General features: G+C 39.8%; 3 protein-coding genes across 4 annotated transcripts in view; all 3 read right to left on the bottom strand.

Moving 5' to 3' along the window:
* The window catches only part of LOC144607568 (homeobox protein Hox-B5-like), a 4,717-nt gene extending 3,407 nt beyond the window's left edge, over positions 1-1,310 (bottom strand). The window contains exon 1 of one of the 2 annotated variants that reach the window (XM_078424467.1): positions 911-1,310. In XM_078424467.1, coding sequence (XP_078280593.1) covers positions 911-1,310 — 400 coding nt within the window. Of the gene's footprint in view, positions 1-907 lie in introns of both variants that reach the window. The other variant, XM_078424468.1, reaches the window with a different exon arrangement.
* A 1,561-nt stretch (positions 1,311-2,871) lies between these two features.
* Positions 2,872-4,372, bottom strand: hoxb8a (homeobox B8a). The gene is made up of 2 exons (XM_078424470.1): positions 3,946-4,372; positions 2,872-3,158 (listed from the first exon to the last, which is right to left on the bottom strand). The coding sequence occupies exons 1-2, from the start codon at positions 4,370-4,372 to the stop codon at positions 2,872-2,874; spliced, it is 714 nt and encodes a 237-aa protein (XP_078280596.1).
* A 9,316-nt stretch (positions 4,373-13,688) lies between these two features.
* hoxb9a (homeobox B9a) lies at positions 13,689-15,284 on the bottom strand. Its single transcript, XM_078424551.1, is given in 2 exon segments — positions 13,689-13,930; positions 14,741-15,284. Coding segments are annotated over 2 exon segments (786 nt in total).
* Positions 15,285-18,305: the final 3,021 nt, after the last annotated feature.

The following is an 18,305-nucleotide window of genomic DNA, read 5'->3' on the forward strand; positions in this document are numbered from 1 at the left end:
CACGCGCACACACAATCTCTCTCGCACTTTTCCTTTCTCTCATACACGCATACACACACAGACATAGACAGACACAAACACACCAACACACACAAACACACACGCACACATACGCACGCACACGCGCGCACACACACGCACACACACACACACACACACACACACAAACACGCGCGCACACACACACACACACACACACACACACACACACACACACGCATACACACACACAAACACACACAAACCTCCACACAAGCCTCACATACACACCGGAGCTTCAGTATCCATTGCGATCTTAATCTTACTGTTTACACCTCAGTGTTTTCTACGTAACTGGATATATGTGATGATATTTGGGATGTATCGTCGGCCACCGCTTTGCCCCCGCCCGAGCTATTTCATATCACATGCACCCCCACGTTCCAATCCCCTGTGCTACCCACCCCCCATCCCGACCCCCTCCCTTTCCAACTGCATCCGCAGCACCCAATAACACGCTGTGGCTCGGAAACCCCGAGAGAAACTTTCAAGCGAAGCAAAATCGAAACAGATTAAGGCGAGATAAACATTAAAAAAGGCGACTTGAGTCTCAGGGGATGTTCCAGGTTCATTGTCTTTTTTTCTTGATGGGGAAAGAACAAAGGTTGGTGAAGGCGCGCGAGACCAAAAATGATTCTTCGATGTGTATAAATGTGTTTGTATTTCAATGGTCAACTTTAAAGCCTCATGACTCTTATTAAAAGTATTTCTAACACGGAGCCAATATAATCCAAATCACTGACTTAATTGCTGATGGGGGGAGACCATTGAATTTTATGCCCCTGTTTAGTGAACGTCATGAATTAACACAACACCCTCATGCAATAAACTCTATCACGGCCCCTCACATCTGATGTGACTTTCCACATACCTGAGCTCTTCATCCAGGGATAGATCCGGAAGTTCTCCGACTGCGGATCGACCTCTCTTTGCTCCGACTTGCTGTAACTCTGCTTGCAAGAGTCCCCGGCGCCGCACATCATTGATGAGATATTGTGATCGAATGAAGAGCAGTGCATATTAAAGGAGTTCGCGTTGAGGCCATAAGGAGACGTGTACATGGTCGGGGTCTGGTGGTGCAGACTGTTGGCTGTGCTGTATAGACCCGGCACTGTGGCAGCGTACGAAGCCGAGCCTGAGCCGTAGCCAGACCGCTGGGAGTTTGAGGCGAAAGCGCAAGAAGTTGGTTCCGAAAATACCCCCGTTGGAAAAACAGAAGTTCCGGCTGTATATTTCGAAAATAAAGCATTCGCATAATACAATGAACTCATAATTTGGCCGGTGATTTGTAGGCCGGGACGTTTCAGTGTCGGTTTTACGAGGTACGGTGATATATTACGGAATTAGAGTCCAGATTTACACCAAAAGAACCCCTTTTTCCTCCCGATGCACGTGATAGTGGCACGTGACACGCCGGGCCAATGAGAGCCAGGTTACCCATTGCTTCCTTGGTTGATGTTAAAAAAAAATCTCCAGATCAAAAAAAATTCTTGCACCCAAATATTAATGTGACTAACTTTAATTATAAGACGCGGAGCAACCGGTTTCAGTTTGGAGGTTTGGTTTGATCGATTATTTGGATAAAAATGTAAGAAAATCGATTCGTTTACTGCAGGTTGGAATCAGATTACTGTGGAAAACTCATTTGTCAAAACAGCATATTTTTTTGGCCCGTTTACGTTCTAATAAAGCCTGCTATAACTTCCTATAATCGATATCCATCTTCATACTGGTCCCTGGTCGCAGCAGAATCTCTAGGACTTATTTTCCCAATAGGAAATTGCAACGGTCTGATACACACAAACAAAAAAAAATGTGCTCACACTCTTAGTGCTCGCGAATATTGCAGCGTGGATAACTACTTGATCTTTTGCAAAGGGATGGTTTAAAAGGAGGGAAGGAAAAATGTGATTGCAAAGGACTCCGAACATTAACAGGACGCTAATAATGAAAGTCAGAAAGACAAATCGAGTCAAGTGTGTGAGAGCTATGTATTATTGACACTTTAATATGCACGTTTTCCAATAACATTATCCGTCCATCTATCTGTTTATTTGGCTGTTGCGATATGGCGTGCAATTTGTTTTTCTGCCAAATCTCACTTTTAATAAAATCCATTTACAAGGGAAAGAAACCAAGCCAGTTCACAGTTGTGCTTTTTTTTCGCGCTGGTAAAGTTTATTGTCCCCCTTTCCGCCGCTTGCATGTTCAAACAATAGTCCAATTCTGTGTATAACAATAATGCATCACCGGTCCGACCACCCGACCACCTCGACGCACCTCCCCCCAATAATTGCAATTCGCGTTTACAGTAGGTTTTCTCATAGTTAAAACTGAAGGGTTATTTTCTCCACGTTTCGTAAAAAAAAACAGACTTTGCTTATGCACATGCCATCTTGAGGAACACAATTTTATAAATACACCAAAGCCGTAAACAATAACACAATCTAAATAGCTAAAGCTTAAATAGGCAGCTTCATGTTGTTGGGATTTTTTAAGCTAATAGTTATTAGCTGATGTAGTGCAGACGGCTTAAATATACTACAATGCTATTTCAACACACAAACTAGTAGATTGTTCTATAAACTTCACGTTAAATACTTTACAGAAACTCACTTAAATAGCTAGAATGTTACACAATGACATGTATATGTCTGGTACAAAGTTGAAATGGTCCTTTTAGTCTGCATCATACATTTCCGTACAATGTTTTTTTTGTATTATACAGCATTCAGTAACATTTGTTCTGCTTCTCACACCCGCACAGCTTAAAATTTGTCAACCTTATCCTCTTATTTCCCTTCTTTATTTTGTCGAATGGTTATGTTGTTATCATTGCTGTTCATCGTTGTCTTCATCTTCTTTTACTTCCTTCTCTTTCGGAATCTCCTGTATTTCAGACTTACTGCTGGGAAACTTATCCTTGTTGTTTTCCTTTTTCCATTTCATTCTCCTGTTCTGGAACCAAATTTTGACTTGCCTCTCGGTTAGTCCCAGGGCGTGTGACACTTCGATCCGCCGTTTGCGAGTCAGATATGGATTGAACAAAAACTCCTTCTCAAGTTCGAGTGTCTGATAACGACTGTATGTTTGTCTTCCTCTGCGACGTCCTGCAGCTACTGAGTAACAGAGGGAGGGAGAGAGGGAAAGAGGGGGAGAGGGAGGGAGAAGGAGAGAAAGAGAGGGAGATTGAGAGAGATAGAAAGAAAGTGAAAAGGGAGAAAGGGGGGAAGAGAGAGAGAGAGAGCGAGAGAGAGAGAGAGAGAGAGAGAGAGAGAGAGGAGAGGAAGAGGAAGAGGGGGAAAGGGAGAGAGAGTGTGAGAGATGGAGAATGAGCAAGAGAGATAGAGAGGGAGAGAAAGAGAAAGAGAAAGAGAGCGAGAGAAGAAGAAATATGGGGGGGGGGGGGGGGGAGAAAGAGAGAGAGAAAGGAGAGAGGAGAAAAGAGGGAGAAACAATCAGCTTCTGTAAGTGTTATAGAGGGGTAACCTAAACAGGATTCAAACACTATTAAACATTATTCAACATCTTGGGATGAAATACGCCATAAAATTGCAATAAAGCTACAAAGAGCACATAATATACTACACTTAAAAACGCCTTCAGGATCATTAAAGTATAAAGTAATTTACAAGTGGTGAAGTTTAGAATCATAAAACACTAAAGTTACAGTCTTTCCTTTATTGGCTCAGGAAATGAACCTTCCTGGCTTTATTTTAATGTGTGTCTCTGTGTGTGTGTGTGTGTGTGTGTGTGTGTGTGTGTGTGTGTGTGTGTGTGTGTGTGTGTGTGTGTGTGTGTGTGTGTGTGTGTGTGTGTGTGTGTGTGAGTGCCCGTGTGCGAGAGACTTTACCCCTTATCCTCGCTTTCTCCCCTTTTAAAATTTCTGGTTGGCTCATATCTCACCTTGCGGTCTCATCCACGGGAAAAGCTGTGTCGGTGATGAACTCTGTTCTGAATTCTCTGCTTCTTCTCCTAGGCTGTTCGCCGTCGACTTACTGTCGGGATATTGGACCAGCTCGGCCTCTTGTTGTGCGGCGAAAATTGGCTGCCTCTGCAAGGCATCGTAGCCGTAGAAACTGCCGGGATCCCCGTGACACGTCACCGTACACGGGTTCTGTTGATACGCGGAGGTGGAGAGAGTAGCTGCGCCGTGATGGTAAAAATCCTGGATCTGACCGGGATGTTGGAAGCTTCCTCCACTGCCCGGTCCATAGACCACGGTGGCTCTAGTGCCCAGCTCTTGGCTGAAACCACAATCATAATAATTGGGGCGCAGGGAGTCCCCACTTTTATACTTGGAAAACAGCGAATTCACAAAGTAGGAGCTCATCTGGAAAGGACTAGGTCTTTCAACTGAACGGAGGGAACTTATTGTTTGGTAAACAGACAATCAAACAAGCCAAGGATTTTTTTTCTGGGAAAATTAAGCCTTCATCTTATTGATCTTAACACACGGTATCCCGGTATCACATCTTCCTGAACAGGTTCGCTCATAAACAGTTTTCTGTGATTTACTTCAGCCGAAATGAGTTGTTTCATATTTTGCCGTCGCTTTTCATGATAATTTGCATTTATTAGCCCGACCACGTCCTATTGGCTTTGCTTACTCCGTACGGACACTGTACCGCGTGAAAAGGGAATGGTGAGAGAGAGAGAGAGAGAGGGAATGGGAGAAAGATAGAGAGGGGGGAATATGCGGATTAATATATTCCACCGTGTTCATTACCGGGATATCAGCCGCTTTACAACAGATGAAATACATACGCCACCAAAAGATTGATAAGGGGACGTATCTATGCTGTTGTGAAGTAGAGGATGGAGAGAGACGTTAATTTCCAAACCATTTAATGAGTATATGCGTCTCTTTCAAAGGTCAGAGTTACATCAACAAGACATGGAGGTACAGTGGCAAACCTAAAATCTAATTACCATCAACATTGGACCTAATTGCTATATTTCCTCCCAAGTTATTGCAATGTAGGTACATGTCCAGCAGCACTCGTATGCAAATTATTTGGGATTTAAAAAATTATGTATATATATATTTAATCTTAACAAGGAGTTCTAGTGGTATTTAACAATTTAATGACCCGTTTGCCTATTACGAATTAAGCCCTTTATCTGATGCCTGGACGGACTCTGAAACAGTAACAGTCATCTGAGAACTATATGAAAGAGATTAAGGAACTGTAAAGCGCAATAAAAGCGCAGCCTGTTATTGTTTATAACATGCAGTGAACGGCAGTTAGTGATTTTATGAGACGCTCTGTGCTGAGCAGTAAAATATAGGTTTTTTGAAGTGTACTCTCTCTGACCGCTTACTATTTTAAACAATAAACTTATACATAAATAGTATATATATGCAACAACGTTTAATATTTAAAAAAAAGGAATTATGGACTAGTCCCTGCGGGCTTACAATGTATATTGCAAATTTGTCCTCATTAAACTTGTTTTAGCTTCCAACAGACACAACATTTTCCTTCCTTTTGCCGGCAAGTGTAATGACTCCAAATAAAGCAGAGAGACTTAAATGGAGCTGCTTTGAACCCTTTTTATGCTTTGTGCGTTGTGTGTGAGTGTATGTGTGAGTACGAGTGTGAGTGTGTGTGTGTGTGTGTGTGTGTGTGTGTGTGTGTGTGTGTGTGTGTGTGTGTGTGTGTGTGTGTGTGTGTGTGTGTGTGTGTGTGTGTGTGTGTGTGTGTGTGTGTGTGTGTGTGTGTGTGTGTGTGTGTCTATGTATCTGTGAGTGCGTTTGTGGATACAATTGAAATTTGCAACGAGATGACAGTCTCCAATGTTAACTTGAGGGTAAACTCTGGCAATCCTTGGCCATTTATTTTTCAACCGTCGTTTGCTATTAAACCCTTGAAGAAAACAATTAATAATGAAATATAGTGAACCCAGTGTTAATTTTTAAGTGTTATCATTTATTTGTGACGATTGACTATGAACTATTTCCACACCCAACTAATATGGAAGCCAGGAGGAGAACAACACCGAAACCTTTGCCGGCAAATAGACCCAATACTTTGGTTTTGAGGACAAGTTAACAAGAAGCTAAGATCGCTTTAACGGGTCTTGCAAGGCATGTCAAATGCAATCATACATTTTAATCAGAATAAACCCCCTACTTTGAATAGGCATTCAGAATATCCACGTCCAAACTTAAATCTGGCCCAAATCAACAGCCTTCTCCCCTCTCGCCATAGTTTAAAAGTTACTTTAAAATGTAACTTATTTGAACGCCAAGTGAAAAAATCAAACTTCCGGGTATCAATCCCACTGCATCTATCCAATATAACCACAGTTATTGCTTCGTTAGTTATTCATTCATTTCTACCGATCTGTCTACCCGTGCACTATTTTTTACTTATTTTGTGATATTTAGATAGAACGATTTGTTCTAACTATCTGCCAGTATGGCTGCATTAAAGATGAAAACTCTGATGATTTCTGAGCTGTCTATTTCGGTTCTATTTTGCAAGAGAGACGCTGGGAATGACGAGCATCTGAACGAACTGGTGCCGGAAAAGTAACACGTCCAAACTTATGGTGTAGAAGTGGTTGGGGTTATTTGAGATACCAGGTTATTAACATATGGGGTTATTGAAATATGGTCAACTGGTCGAAGAAGAAAAGTTATTCAAATATATTCACGGAAAGTAGTTATGTGAAATACTTTAAAACTTTCAAACAAGATTCGATTCTGGACATTCTCACGTTTTTAAACGATTTGCTTGAAAAAGCAGTTGCGTTAAACTTCAGAGATTTTTTAACGGGGTGAGAATAGATAAATTCTGTTCTGCAATCGTTCACTAAAAGGCCTCCCTTCGAAAGTTTGCCCTTTACATTTACCTGTACCTGCCCTTCTCTGACTAAAATTAAAATAAATTAACACTGCCCCACTTTTCCACAAGATTACAGGAAAACTTTCTGATTGTTATCTCTTGTTACATTCATTTTAAGCAATGCCTCTTACTACTCTTATTGGTCTATTACATGTAGCTTATTATCCCCACAGTTTACGTGCAATAATGTTAAATAGAACGGATTTTTTTTCGTTTTAAGCCGATAAAAGTTTTTTTTAATGCAATTTTGCTGCAACATAGACTAACAAATTATTACCAATGCCGCGAAAATCGCACGGAGATACCTGCTTTGAACGCGGTCCTCGTGTAACTACACTCGGTTAATTAGCTGAAGAATTTTTAGAGCTTTTTCGCGAAACTGATATCAGACGGCAAAAAAAAGTCCACAACATGCGAATGTCCATCCCGCGAAGACTCACGTGACTGTTGTTCTATGATGAGGTTATTGCGGCCGTGACGTATTTGGATGGTTCTGGGATGTTTAGTTAATATTGCGGACTTCTCAGCATCTTGTGCTTTTAACAATTTAATCACACTACCAGCAATGTGCATCATTTTATGACTTGAGTTCAATTTTATCGGAAAGTTGTCACAATTGCACATCTTCAGTTTGGATTTAAACATTCAAAGATTGTGCATTTCCAAAGCGGCATTTTGTAAACAATTTGGCTCTATAGACATGAACACACACACACACACACACACACACACACACACACACTGGGACGCCTGCACACACACACACACACACACACACACACACAGCAACACACACACACACACACACACACACACACACACACACACACAGCAACACACACATTCACACAAACATACATGTACACGAAGTTGTCACACACAACGATGACTATAATTTTCAAATCTATTCGGGAAACAAATCAATTTCTACTTAAATAGTTTCCCGATATGTTTATATTTATTCCTGAAGCCAGTGTTCTTGGGAGTATTTCACAACACTCATGAACAAACGTATACACACACACACACACACACGCTCACATTATAAAATAAAACATATTACAGCGAAGTGGTAGTAGTATAGGCTTATGCCGAGACACGTTTCATTTCCCACTGACGACCAGTTCAATTGCTAAATGGAATAACACAAATAAAACGCAGTTAATTGTGTATCTGTGCGCTTGTGCCGCCTTAATGGGATAAATGTTGATAATTTAGCGGATGAATAGCATCTCACTGGAGTTTAATCTGAAATTAATAGAATGCGAGCATTATATACGAAAGAGAAAGCATCCTCAAAATTGTCTTGTTTGAATTTCAAACTCGCCAGCTTGGTGCGCATTGTCAGTCGTGAACCCATAGCCTCTCATCCTGCACACAACACCTTCAGATAGGAATTGTACACGGTCGTAATTGCAAATTATTAATTACATATATCCGCCGTTTTCGGTGGAGATTTCCAAGAGTTAAAATGTAAAATTGCCCTCAATAGTGATTCTACTCGGAGCTTTTGTCTTACATTTCTGCTCTCTCTCCCCCCACCCCACCCCACCCCACCCCCCCTCGCCCGCCCTCCCCCCTGAAAGTATGGGCCACGGATTGATCATGAAGAATATGTATATACGCAGTCCAGGAAAATGAGACAGAATGAATGGTAAACACTGGAGAATAAAATAAACAGGGGCAGAAACAGGTTTTAAAAACGTGCGAAAGCGGTCCCTTCATTTTTGAGGCATGTCTTTTCCCGAGGTTGAAGTCAGTCCTATTTTGTCAGAAACCTATTTCAAATGATTGCTGTTCCTCAGCCTTTTTGTTATAAACAAACCAAGACTGCATTTCGCTTTCAACCTGAACGCGGCAGATCAATCTAAAGCAGAACCGCAAAACTTTTCAAAATGGTGTCAAGGATGAAAACGAAATCAATAAGGTCTGAGATGAATGAAACACGAAGGTCTGAAAATGCCTGGAAGAAATGCCCATGCATGTGTGGGGTTTGGTTTGTTGAATGGAAGACCGTCACACAAATAATAATCAATACGCGTGAAGCAGTCTAAGATACATTGAGATGTGAGGATCTAACGGGGCTGAAAGTTCATTTGGAAGCTATGCACCCAGATATGATAATATCTATGAAAAGCACGGCCTTTGAGCAAAGAAAACAACGAGTTACTTTCCTATCGTTTTGTATTAGGCAGTCGCAAAGCTCACTGTTTGCTCGCTATCTAGCTGTGCAATAATTTGAAGAGCTAATTTTATTCATTTTGCATTTCCCAGATGATTCAAGCCTCACGAAAATCTCTGCAATAGAGCAGTCTCCTTCATTTTATTGTCTAATGGTGTGGGGTATCTTCTCAAAAATGGCCGAATTTATTTCTCTGTAAGTTCTTGAGACTTACTAAAGCATTTCAAAAAATAATAAAGGCATGAGCCATGAAACCTACTTTACTATTCTAAAACAAGATTTTGTGATGTTTCGAAGGCGATTGGGGCAAAATATCTGATTAGAGCAAAGCTCTCGCCAACATTTTCGAACACGTTATGCTTTTTTTTGTGCAACGGGATCGAGCAAGAATAAAGGTGGCGTCTTAGAACTATGCGTGTTAAGGACATAAAGGCTTCCGAATCCTGGATTACTGGAAGGTGAATGGGGCATGGTTGAGTTCGGTAGAACACTGCTGCCACCTACTGGAAATGATGGGAGTTATTGTAGACTTGAAAAAACAGTCCAGGGTGAAATAGCACCAGCAAAATATGCGCAATCGAGTGATAAAATCTCACGGCAAAGAATTCATTCGCCTCGGGCCGCGGCGAACGAAAAGTGTTTCAAGTCTTCAGTTCCATCGTCTTATGCAGAGGAGAGGTGGACAATGCCAATAAACCATATCCTCGTAAAGTATTGGGAAGGATTGCTTCCAGCGTACATTCCTAAAAAGCAGTAAACGGGAGGAACAAGCGGTTAAAGGAGCTAAAGAGCGCTTTGAGGTCTGATTTGTCTCCACCTCCAAGAGTAAACAATTGGAGATTTTACTTGAAAATACTCTGCCAGGCTTGGGCGCGGGCTGTAAACACATCCAGAGATTGTGCGCCAGACGTCTCGCCAGAATCTGTAAAGGTTTTTTATTGCAGTCATTTCTGGCAGCTTGGAATGGTTAGGAAGTCGAACAAAAGAGGGCGTCGCTTGCTTTAGGGTCTAAAAAGTATGTTGCCTTCGCTACAATATTCAGCCGGATTCATCCTTGAAATAAAATTCTTAGATATTTGCCCACAGAAATAAAATCTCATTTTATTACTTGCCACCTCCAATTGTGAATTTAGTTTAATGGGTTCTGAAAGTTTCCCCTTTGTTGTGTTTGTTTTACAGACGTTCAATTCTTAACCTTCAGAAATTTATACCCTATAAACTTTTACAGCGGTCATATTATTTTATTGCAACACACACACTGAATTTCCTATAATGACAGACAACTTCCTAACCCCTCCTCCACCAATACCACCGTGCAAGACTAATTTCTGGTCTTTTTTAATGTGCTTGTGTTTCCTGCGTTAGAGAAAAAAATATTGAAATAGAAACAACTGATATATTAGTCGTAATATACGACATGCTAGTCCTGTAATTATTTTCATCTAGTCTTAGTAGAAGCTGCTTCCAGCGCTCGCACAACCACTTTCCCTAATACGGAGGTATTATAAAATATCGAATCGTAGATTTAATTTTTAATATCCCCCCTGACACATGCATAGCCTTTCCAATGAAATATCCTGAAGTTTTTAAGGGTGGCGAGCCCTCTTCCATCCCATTTAATCATAAATGGTTTCGTTATCAACAATAAGGTTTTGCAAGTATTATCAACCAGAAATGTCATCCAGCCTGATCATACGATGGAATTGATCATTGAATGTCGTATGATCAGATTTTTTTAAACATGTGACTGTGTAAAAGTACTTTGAGTAGTGTGCACAATTTTCAGTGTTCAATGTATATCAGTAGAATACCCCCATTGGATGCTTAGGTGCAGACATACATGGCGAATATGAAAGAGTAATTTAGCAACAATTCTAAAATATTTTCGTCAGTGATTATATTTTGCTAATCGTTAATAAATATATAGATGTGAAAGATAGCGCAGAGCTTGTCAATTTCTCGAAGCAGTTTATGTAGTTCACCATACCAACCTCGCCGTTTATACAATAAAACATATTTTATATCTATACCAGAGTGTATACATTAATTTTCAATGTGTGTATGTGTGCATGCCGGAACGTACAGCCAGCCAGTCATGTTGATGGAATATGCATGAACTGAACAAAAAGGTTTTTCATATAATTTACTTGAACCTGGTAAATATATTAAAAAGCTGTCCAAAATTCTTGATAGAGAGTAAATAGTATTGAAATGGCGCCCCTTTAATTCCGACATTTAAATTGTATAGGTCGGTTGATAAGACATTACTTAGCAGGCTTACCATCTCTGTGAACCTTACAAGTAAATCTGCAAGGCTCAGATAATGATATTTTCATCCTAATAGTTATGTAAATTCTCCGAGAACACCTTACATATAAATATGTGTTATTTTACATTTGAATCCGTCAGCCGTTTAATTTTATTCCAATAACCACGATGCTTAACATTCAGCATGTGATAAGTAATGAAGTTTCATAGTTTATGGTATCAATTAGACAATAAAGCGCATAAAGTAAGCAACATATAATTGCGGTTAAGATTGTTGTCTGTACTTTAATTAATTAATCGGTCAAAACACTACAAAGTAGTGTATTCTTCAGATCCTCTATCAATAAAATAACGTGGAAAGTAACCCAAAGTCCCTGCATTTTAATTTTGCACTGAGCTTTCGACCTCTTTTGGCATCGACTCAGGGTAACGTTCCTTCGTGCAGCTGGAGCATGTTGAGGTAGCATTGTTTAAAGAAACACTTCGCCTTGTTTTTATTTCGCTTCTTCCCGGTAGCCGCATACATTCTCTGCCCTGTGCTATTGAACTGACGCTTCGCCATTGTGTCCGCTGTGATGGAGAATTTATTGGAAAAGCCCAGGAATCGCATCATAAAATTACTGAAAGACTCTGTGTCCGAGACTGCGGCAGCGAACGCTGACGTTGTCTGCAACTATTTTCGCATGGTTCAGTGGATCAATATATAGTCCTGCTGAGATTTTGAGAAATTGGGTTCAGTTTCTTCGTTCAAATGCAGCCTTCCATTTCCGATTTTCATTTATTTTCCAAACGCATTGAATAAATATAAACACGTTGGCTATTTTTAGTGGGTCTGCACTAGGCCCAGGGAACTAATCGTGTTTACAACCAACAACTAGGCAAGGCCTAGAGAAGCAACGCAAGGTCACGAAGAAACATGCATTTTTCATTTATCAGCAGCATTTATTTTGCAGTATGTTTGTCAAACATTTACATATTTCCATCTATTGATTGTGGTGTTAGGTGCACCGAGAACGGCGACTTCAATTGTTTTTTTACATCATTCAGTCGATTTCAATTCTTATTATTTCTAAGATTAATAATATAAAATCACGTTAAATAGTGCAACCGCGCGCTGCTGCTGTTCCGGTAGAAAACAAAACTAAAAGTAGAAGCCACCCAGATTTGGTGTGTTTATGCCATACAGTGATTGGATTATTTTCAATGTAAAATCTGCAGAAACCTATAAAAGTCAGAGTACAAACACCAGCTCCAACCGGACAGAGACATAAAAATACGCAGAAATATTTACAAATTCCCATCAGGAATGTGTGTTTTAACTGAAGTGTATCTCTTTAAAATGGTCTATATGTTGATTTCCTTTCTTGCATCGTGGTGGGTAATCGTAATCCGGGTAATTTTGTCAGATTATTCCTATGTTGTGTGTTTTCAAAATGTTATGAAATCCTCTGGTGTGCATTGTTAAATGTGCGTATCGACCCTACTTGTCCTGTTTCCTAAGTATTAAGCCCTTATCTTAAAAGCCACGTGGTAAGAGTTGCCCAGAGATATATAAACACTCAACAAAGATTACCGTCAACGAAACGTGACAACTGCTCGTTTCAACTTTGGGTGCGCGGTTATGCATTTTAAACCCAAAAAGAAGACAGGCCCCAAACTCACCCCAAAACACAAACTAAAGTCTACAGAAATAGACATCATAAAGTACACCATCATTCGGTTTAAATAGTAACCACAATTCTGTGTAAGAAAGCATACCCCAAAATCAAAATGACGATGGGGTCACTAGTTAAACAATCGTAATGTGACGCGTTTAACAACGTGTTATTAAACATTCACCTTTGCCTGTAAACAATTGATAGTAAATCGTGTTAAATCAGTTCGAATGGAAAAGATTACAATATATATAATCGTAGGTTAAAAATAATTTTCTCTAAAATTTGGATCTGCAACGAGATCCACCACAAAGACCACCACCAAAAGATTCACAGAAATTGTAATAATTTATAAATAACCTGAAATTTATTTTTAAACCGCCAAGAGGACTGAGTAGGAATAAAAGCTCGCTGCTCTCTCTCTCTGGCTAATAGAGGGGCTGTGAATGAAAGGAAGTTGTATCTCATAATATCCTGTCATAAAATTCTTTACACGTGACTCTATTCCCTGAATGAATGCTCTAAAATGTTCGAAATAAATAGCCGAATAGCTGGGTGTTAATACCTTACATTCAGGCTATTCTTTGCTGTGTAAGCATGGTGATTTTTCTCTGAATTACTGTGGTTTACGGATAAGTTGCAGTGGAACCAGTAACCGGCGACGCGCTGAAGTTCCAAAAGAATAACTCGTCACTTGAAGCCCTTTGCATGCTCCTTATTGAGTCTTTTCATCTTCATCCTTCTGTTTTGAAACCAGATTTTGACTTGTCTTTCTGTCAGGTTCAGAAGACGCGCCACTTCGTGCCTCCGTTCTCGAGTGAGGTACATGTTGAACAGAAATTCTTTCTCCAACTCCAGGGTCTGATACTTGCTGTATGGACACCGTTTCTTCCTTGTCGAGCGAGCATGCAACCAGTTTGCCGAAGGGTTGCCTGGAGAGCAGTAGAAAAGAGGAAAAGGCAGTCAGACCAAAACAAGCATGTTGATGCCAATGATTCCAAAAGTTTCATGGACCCAAGAACTCTAATAGCGCGAGAGTGTTTTGCGATATCTTTCTAAGCGTGTGTCCTTCAAGTAAATTGTAATGCTAAACTGTAAGTCACTGGGCGTCAACAAAAGACTTAGATTTATATTTGTTTTACTGTTTATGACCACGTTTGGAAATTGGGGTGTAAAACTAAACTGCGGTAAAAACGCATAAACTCCTCTCTTTCTCTCTCTCTCTCTCTCTGCCTCTCTCTGTGTCTCTCTCTGTCTCTCTCTCTGTCTCTCTCTTTGTCTCTCTATCTCTCTCTCTCTCTCTCTCTCTCTCTCTCTCTCTCTCTCTCTCTCTCTCTCTCTCTCTCTCTCTCTCTCTCTCTCTCTCTCTCTCTCTCTCTCTCTGTCTCTCAACGGTTTCACACAATGGTTCGCCACACATATTTGCTCACCCTGCTTCAGAAGAGTTACACAAAAAGGGGAGAAAATAACAAGAGGAAAACGTATAGTCAGTCATTTATGTCTTTATTGCCTGCTATAGGAAGCACTGGTATGAGCCGTCGTTAAAGGTTTGCAGGTGGTTACTGAGGAACCCATTAAAAAGCAGAGAGGAGCATAAAGTAACCAGGATTATAAAATCAGTTAAATACGTGTGACTATACCGGAGGCAAACTGACTTTAATTAGAATCTTCCTCCAGTGGCATTAATTTCGAAAACTATTTTCTTTCTGGGATTAATCAAGTGCATCATATGCCCAACTTACTTTGTTCTGATGCCTCTTTGTCTCCTTTCTCTTCATAAAAGCTGTCTTCATAGCATGGCGCTTTTCCGGAACTCATGATTTCGCTCTCCAAGGATTGCCCATGTAACTTTTGGAGCGCCGCTGGTAAGGTTTGGACGCCGTGACCCGCGAGGGGCTCTGTTTTCAATGAATCGTGACCGCTGGTAGGTATCCCGGCTACGGCCACAGCTCTGGGGGTTGGGTCCAGCCAGGATCGCATATACCTGCTTTCGGACGGGATGGGATGAGGTTGGATATATGGATGGTATAACGTGGACACATTGGCGGGAGGCTGAGGGTACACCGGTGTCCAAGAGGTGCCGAACACCGAAGATTTCGTCTGAAAATTGCAAGCGGGGAAGTCGGAATGTTCGCTAAGACCAGGCTGTCTGGAGACTATACATTGCCCCGAAGTTAACTTTGTTGCAGTTGTTCCTTCGCTATCATGACTTATAAGGGAATCGACAAAATAGTTACTAATAGCACCGGACATCGACATTGTTAAACATCATACACGGCGATTCATTGGGAAATTATATGTTAGGCTAGAAATTGTTCCCTCAACTTCTCAACTAACAAAGTAGAGTTAGCTAATATGTTGTGGGCTATCTGCGAAATGATTGGTTAAAGTTTTCATGAGGCCGACAAAGCGACAATAAAACGTAAATCAATCCGCAATGGGGGTTAAACAATTAACACGGCCGCTCGCATTATAGACTTTTAGAGGTGAAATCTTGTTTTAAGCAAGGAACACTAATGCGTCCAAACATATATAGTACAAAATGGTAACAATGCAGCGTTAGATTAAATTTTTAAAAACAGTTTTCAGAGGGACTACTTTGCTTGTTAATTAATCTTATCTCATGTGACAAATTCTCACACCAGGGCTCATAATCGACAATCTTATTATTGCTGTTATTATCTTAAACCGATAACATAAAATAGCTTTAAACCCAATTACTCTGCCACACAATTCTTGCATGTTTTCTTGTGTTTGATGGGCAAAGGAAACTAGCGACTCTGGCGGGTTGGAACCCTAATTTTGACTTACGAATGAGAAACCGGTGCTGGTAACAAAATGCACGTGAGTTCAATATGTTTAAAGCTTTACACAGGAGAGATTGTGGTGAAAGTGTTCTTTCTAATCATTGACAAGTCAAGACTTTATAGTTCTCCACCATATTTTAATTTGGACACAAAATTCGCAATGGGATAGCAATGGCCTCGATTAATTTAATGATAACCTATTGTTCATTAGTTCATTTTGTTCCGATTGTACTTATTTTGAAGCTGACCCATATATTAACTACATTGCTTCATAATAATCTGGATCACAGGGTTTTGGGTTTCTATTCAAGACTACTCTGCAAGTATGGGAAGTCTCGACCGAGGTCAGCAGGATCCACGGCGAATCAGGGAATTATTGTGAAGTGATTTAAATATGTATGTATAAATTGGTAAAAGTGGTTAACTTAAAGCCACGTTCTCTCTTGCTATCTTTCCTATCTGTTTTTTTGGAGATGGTCCTTTCCGTGAGAATGGATGCCACAAAAGAAAGCTGTTAGAATCCGGGAGCTTGAGAAGAAATTCAGAATGGAGATTTCGAAATCACTTTTGACATTGTTCACAGCGAAATACTCAAATTAAGACATTTAACATCGTGAAGAATGGAGGAATACTGAACTACAGGTGGAATACCGTTCAACCATCGAACTTATCATACATCTTTTTTTTTAATTCACTCATCCTCAAAAACTACAAATGTTTAACTTTGTTAAGCTTCTAGCAAAAGAAACTAGACGCGGTTAGATTTAGCTAATACAAAGTCAAACCGCTGGGCACACAATGGTGAAGGCAAAAGACTGTGTTGCGAACTGTTTATATACACCACAGATCTTTTTTTTTTGCCAAACTTTGATTACTCAGTCCTGACACGAAAATTCATTTTATGCTGAGAAGTTCATTCGTTTGGACCTAAGTACCAGCTTATTAACATTTAAGTCTTTAAACTTAAAGCCGTATTAATGACCCTCAATGGGCTTCAGACTTCCATTGGCCTACCGACCTCTACTTTTTTTTAACTGATTATAAATTAAAGCTAATATCTGTGTATTTGTTAACTATGTTAACTACGCTCTGATAATCTTACTGCGGAAAGATACTTAACTTCATTTAAAACGTATTATTAACTACAGGAACGACCCGGATAAGTTATAACGGACATCGAAGACAGAATAGTTAAATATTTGATCAGATCAATACAAAACGGAATCTATATACTTTTTACTGTCGTTGGGTATATATTTGCAAATGTACATCATTTTATGGACATACAAAATATATACATTTGTCTTGTATGTGAATAAAAATAATGTTGTTATTCTGTTCTCTGTTCCCTTCGTAAAAACGTTTACTTAGCTCCCACTATACTTTCAAAAGTTCAGTCATAAACAAAGAATACATTTTGAGAATATTTTCCTCTTAAAACACTGCCCATCTTAATTATTATTGAAAATAACGGTCTTAGGTGCTACCACATCAGTTTAAATTTGATACGGATATTATCTAGTGAACTAATGAGTTTAACTTTCAACATACAGGTTTTGCAACTAAATTAAGCGGGCCTGTAATTTGGCATAAAAACTGCGTTTGGATTAGGGCTAAAGACATCACATCTGCATTTTCTGATGAATGTTATGATCCTTATGAATTAAGAGGACATCTTGTCTGCAACAACTTTGTTCAAATCTAGGGGGGAAATTAAATCTTTTCATGGCGTAAACTTCATTAATAAAGATCTGATTGTCACTAGTAAATATGCTTTTCAAGAGATTCAGTTCATGGATATTTATTTCCATTGACACCCAAAATAGGTTTATAAAATAAGGATACTTCCTGAAGCCAATCAAGTGTTGGGACTGTGAGGCCATTGACTATATAGTTATTGTATTTGTGAAATTAAAATTCTTCTTTCTGGCCATTTGAAGCACGACAAGGTTCACGATTGTTATTCGTGGGTACCCATTTTACAATGAAAAACCACAAATCGGCTACGCTGTTGGTGTGCACATGTTCAACTGCAGCTTCAAGGACTCCGACTATCTCTCTCTTAAAGCGATAACAACACTGGCGCAATCAAACTATGAATTTCCTGACGTGTCTTTAGAGATTGCATTGCCTTATTTTCGCAAATAAGATATTTAAACACACACAACCTAGTTTTCACAGATCTTCATAGCGATTGGACTTTCACTGTCAACAAAGTAAAACGAATAATGACACTCTGGGCCATTAGAGAGCTAGCGACAAAGCCTGTTTTTCTATTTTATGTAGTCAGTCAAATGTGTTTCAAATAGAGACGGTAACAGTTCCTAAACAAGAGAACGGAGGCACATTGTAACTTAAGCATAACGCGTAACAACCGCATTTTAACGATTAAGATTGTAAAAGGACAAAGAAATTTATGGCTAGATTTACTCTACAAATTTCTGTGCACCGGAGCCCTAATGCGAATCTATGTTCAATCAGTGCAGATCAACGGACAATT

Source organism: Rhinoraja longicauda, chromosome 29 (assembly GCF_053455715.1).
Source record: "Rhinoraja longicauda isolate Sanriku21f chromosome 29, sRhiLon1.1, whole genome shotgun sequence".
NCBI lineage: Eukaryota > Metazoa > Chordata > Chondrichthyes > Rajiformes > Arhynchobatidae > Rhinoraja > Rhinoraja longicauda.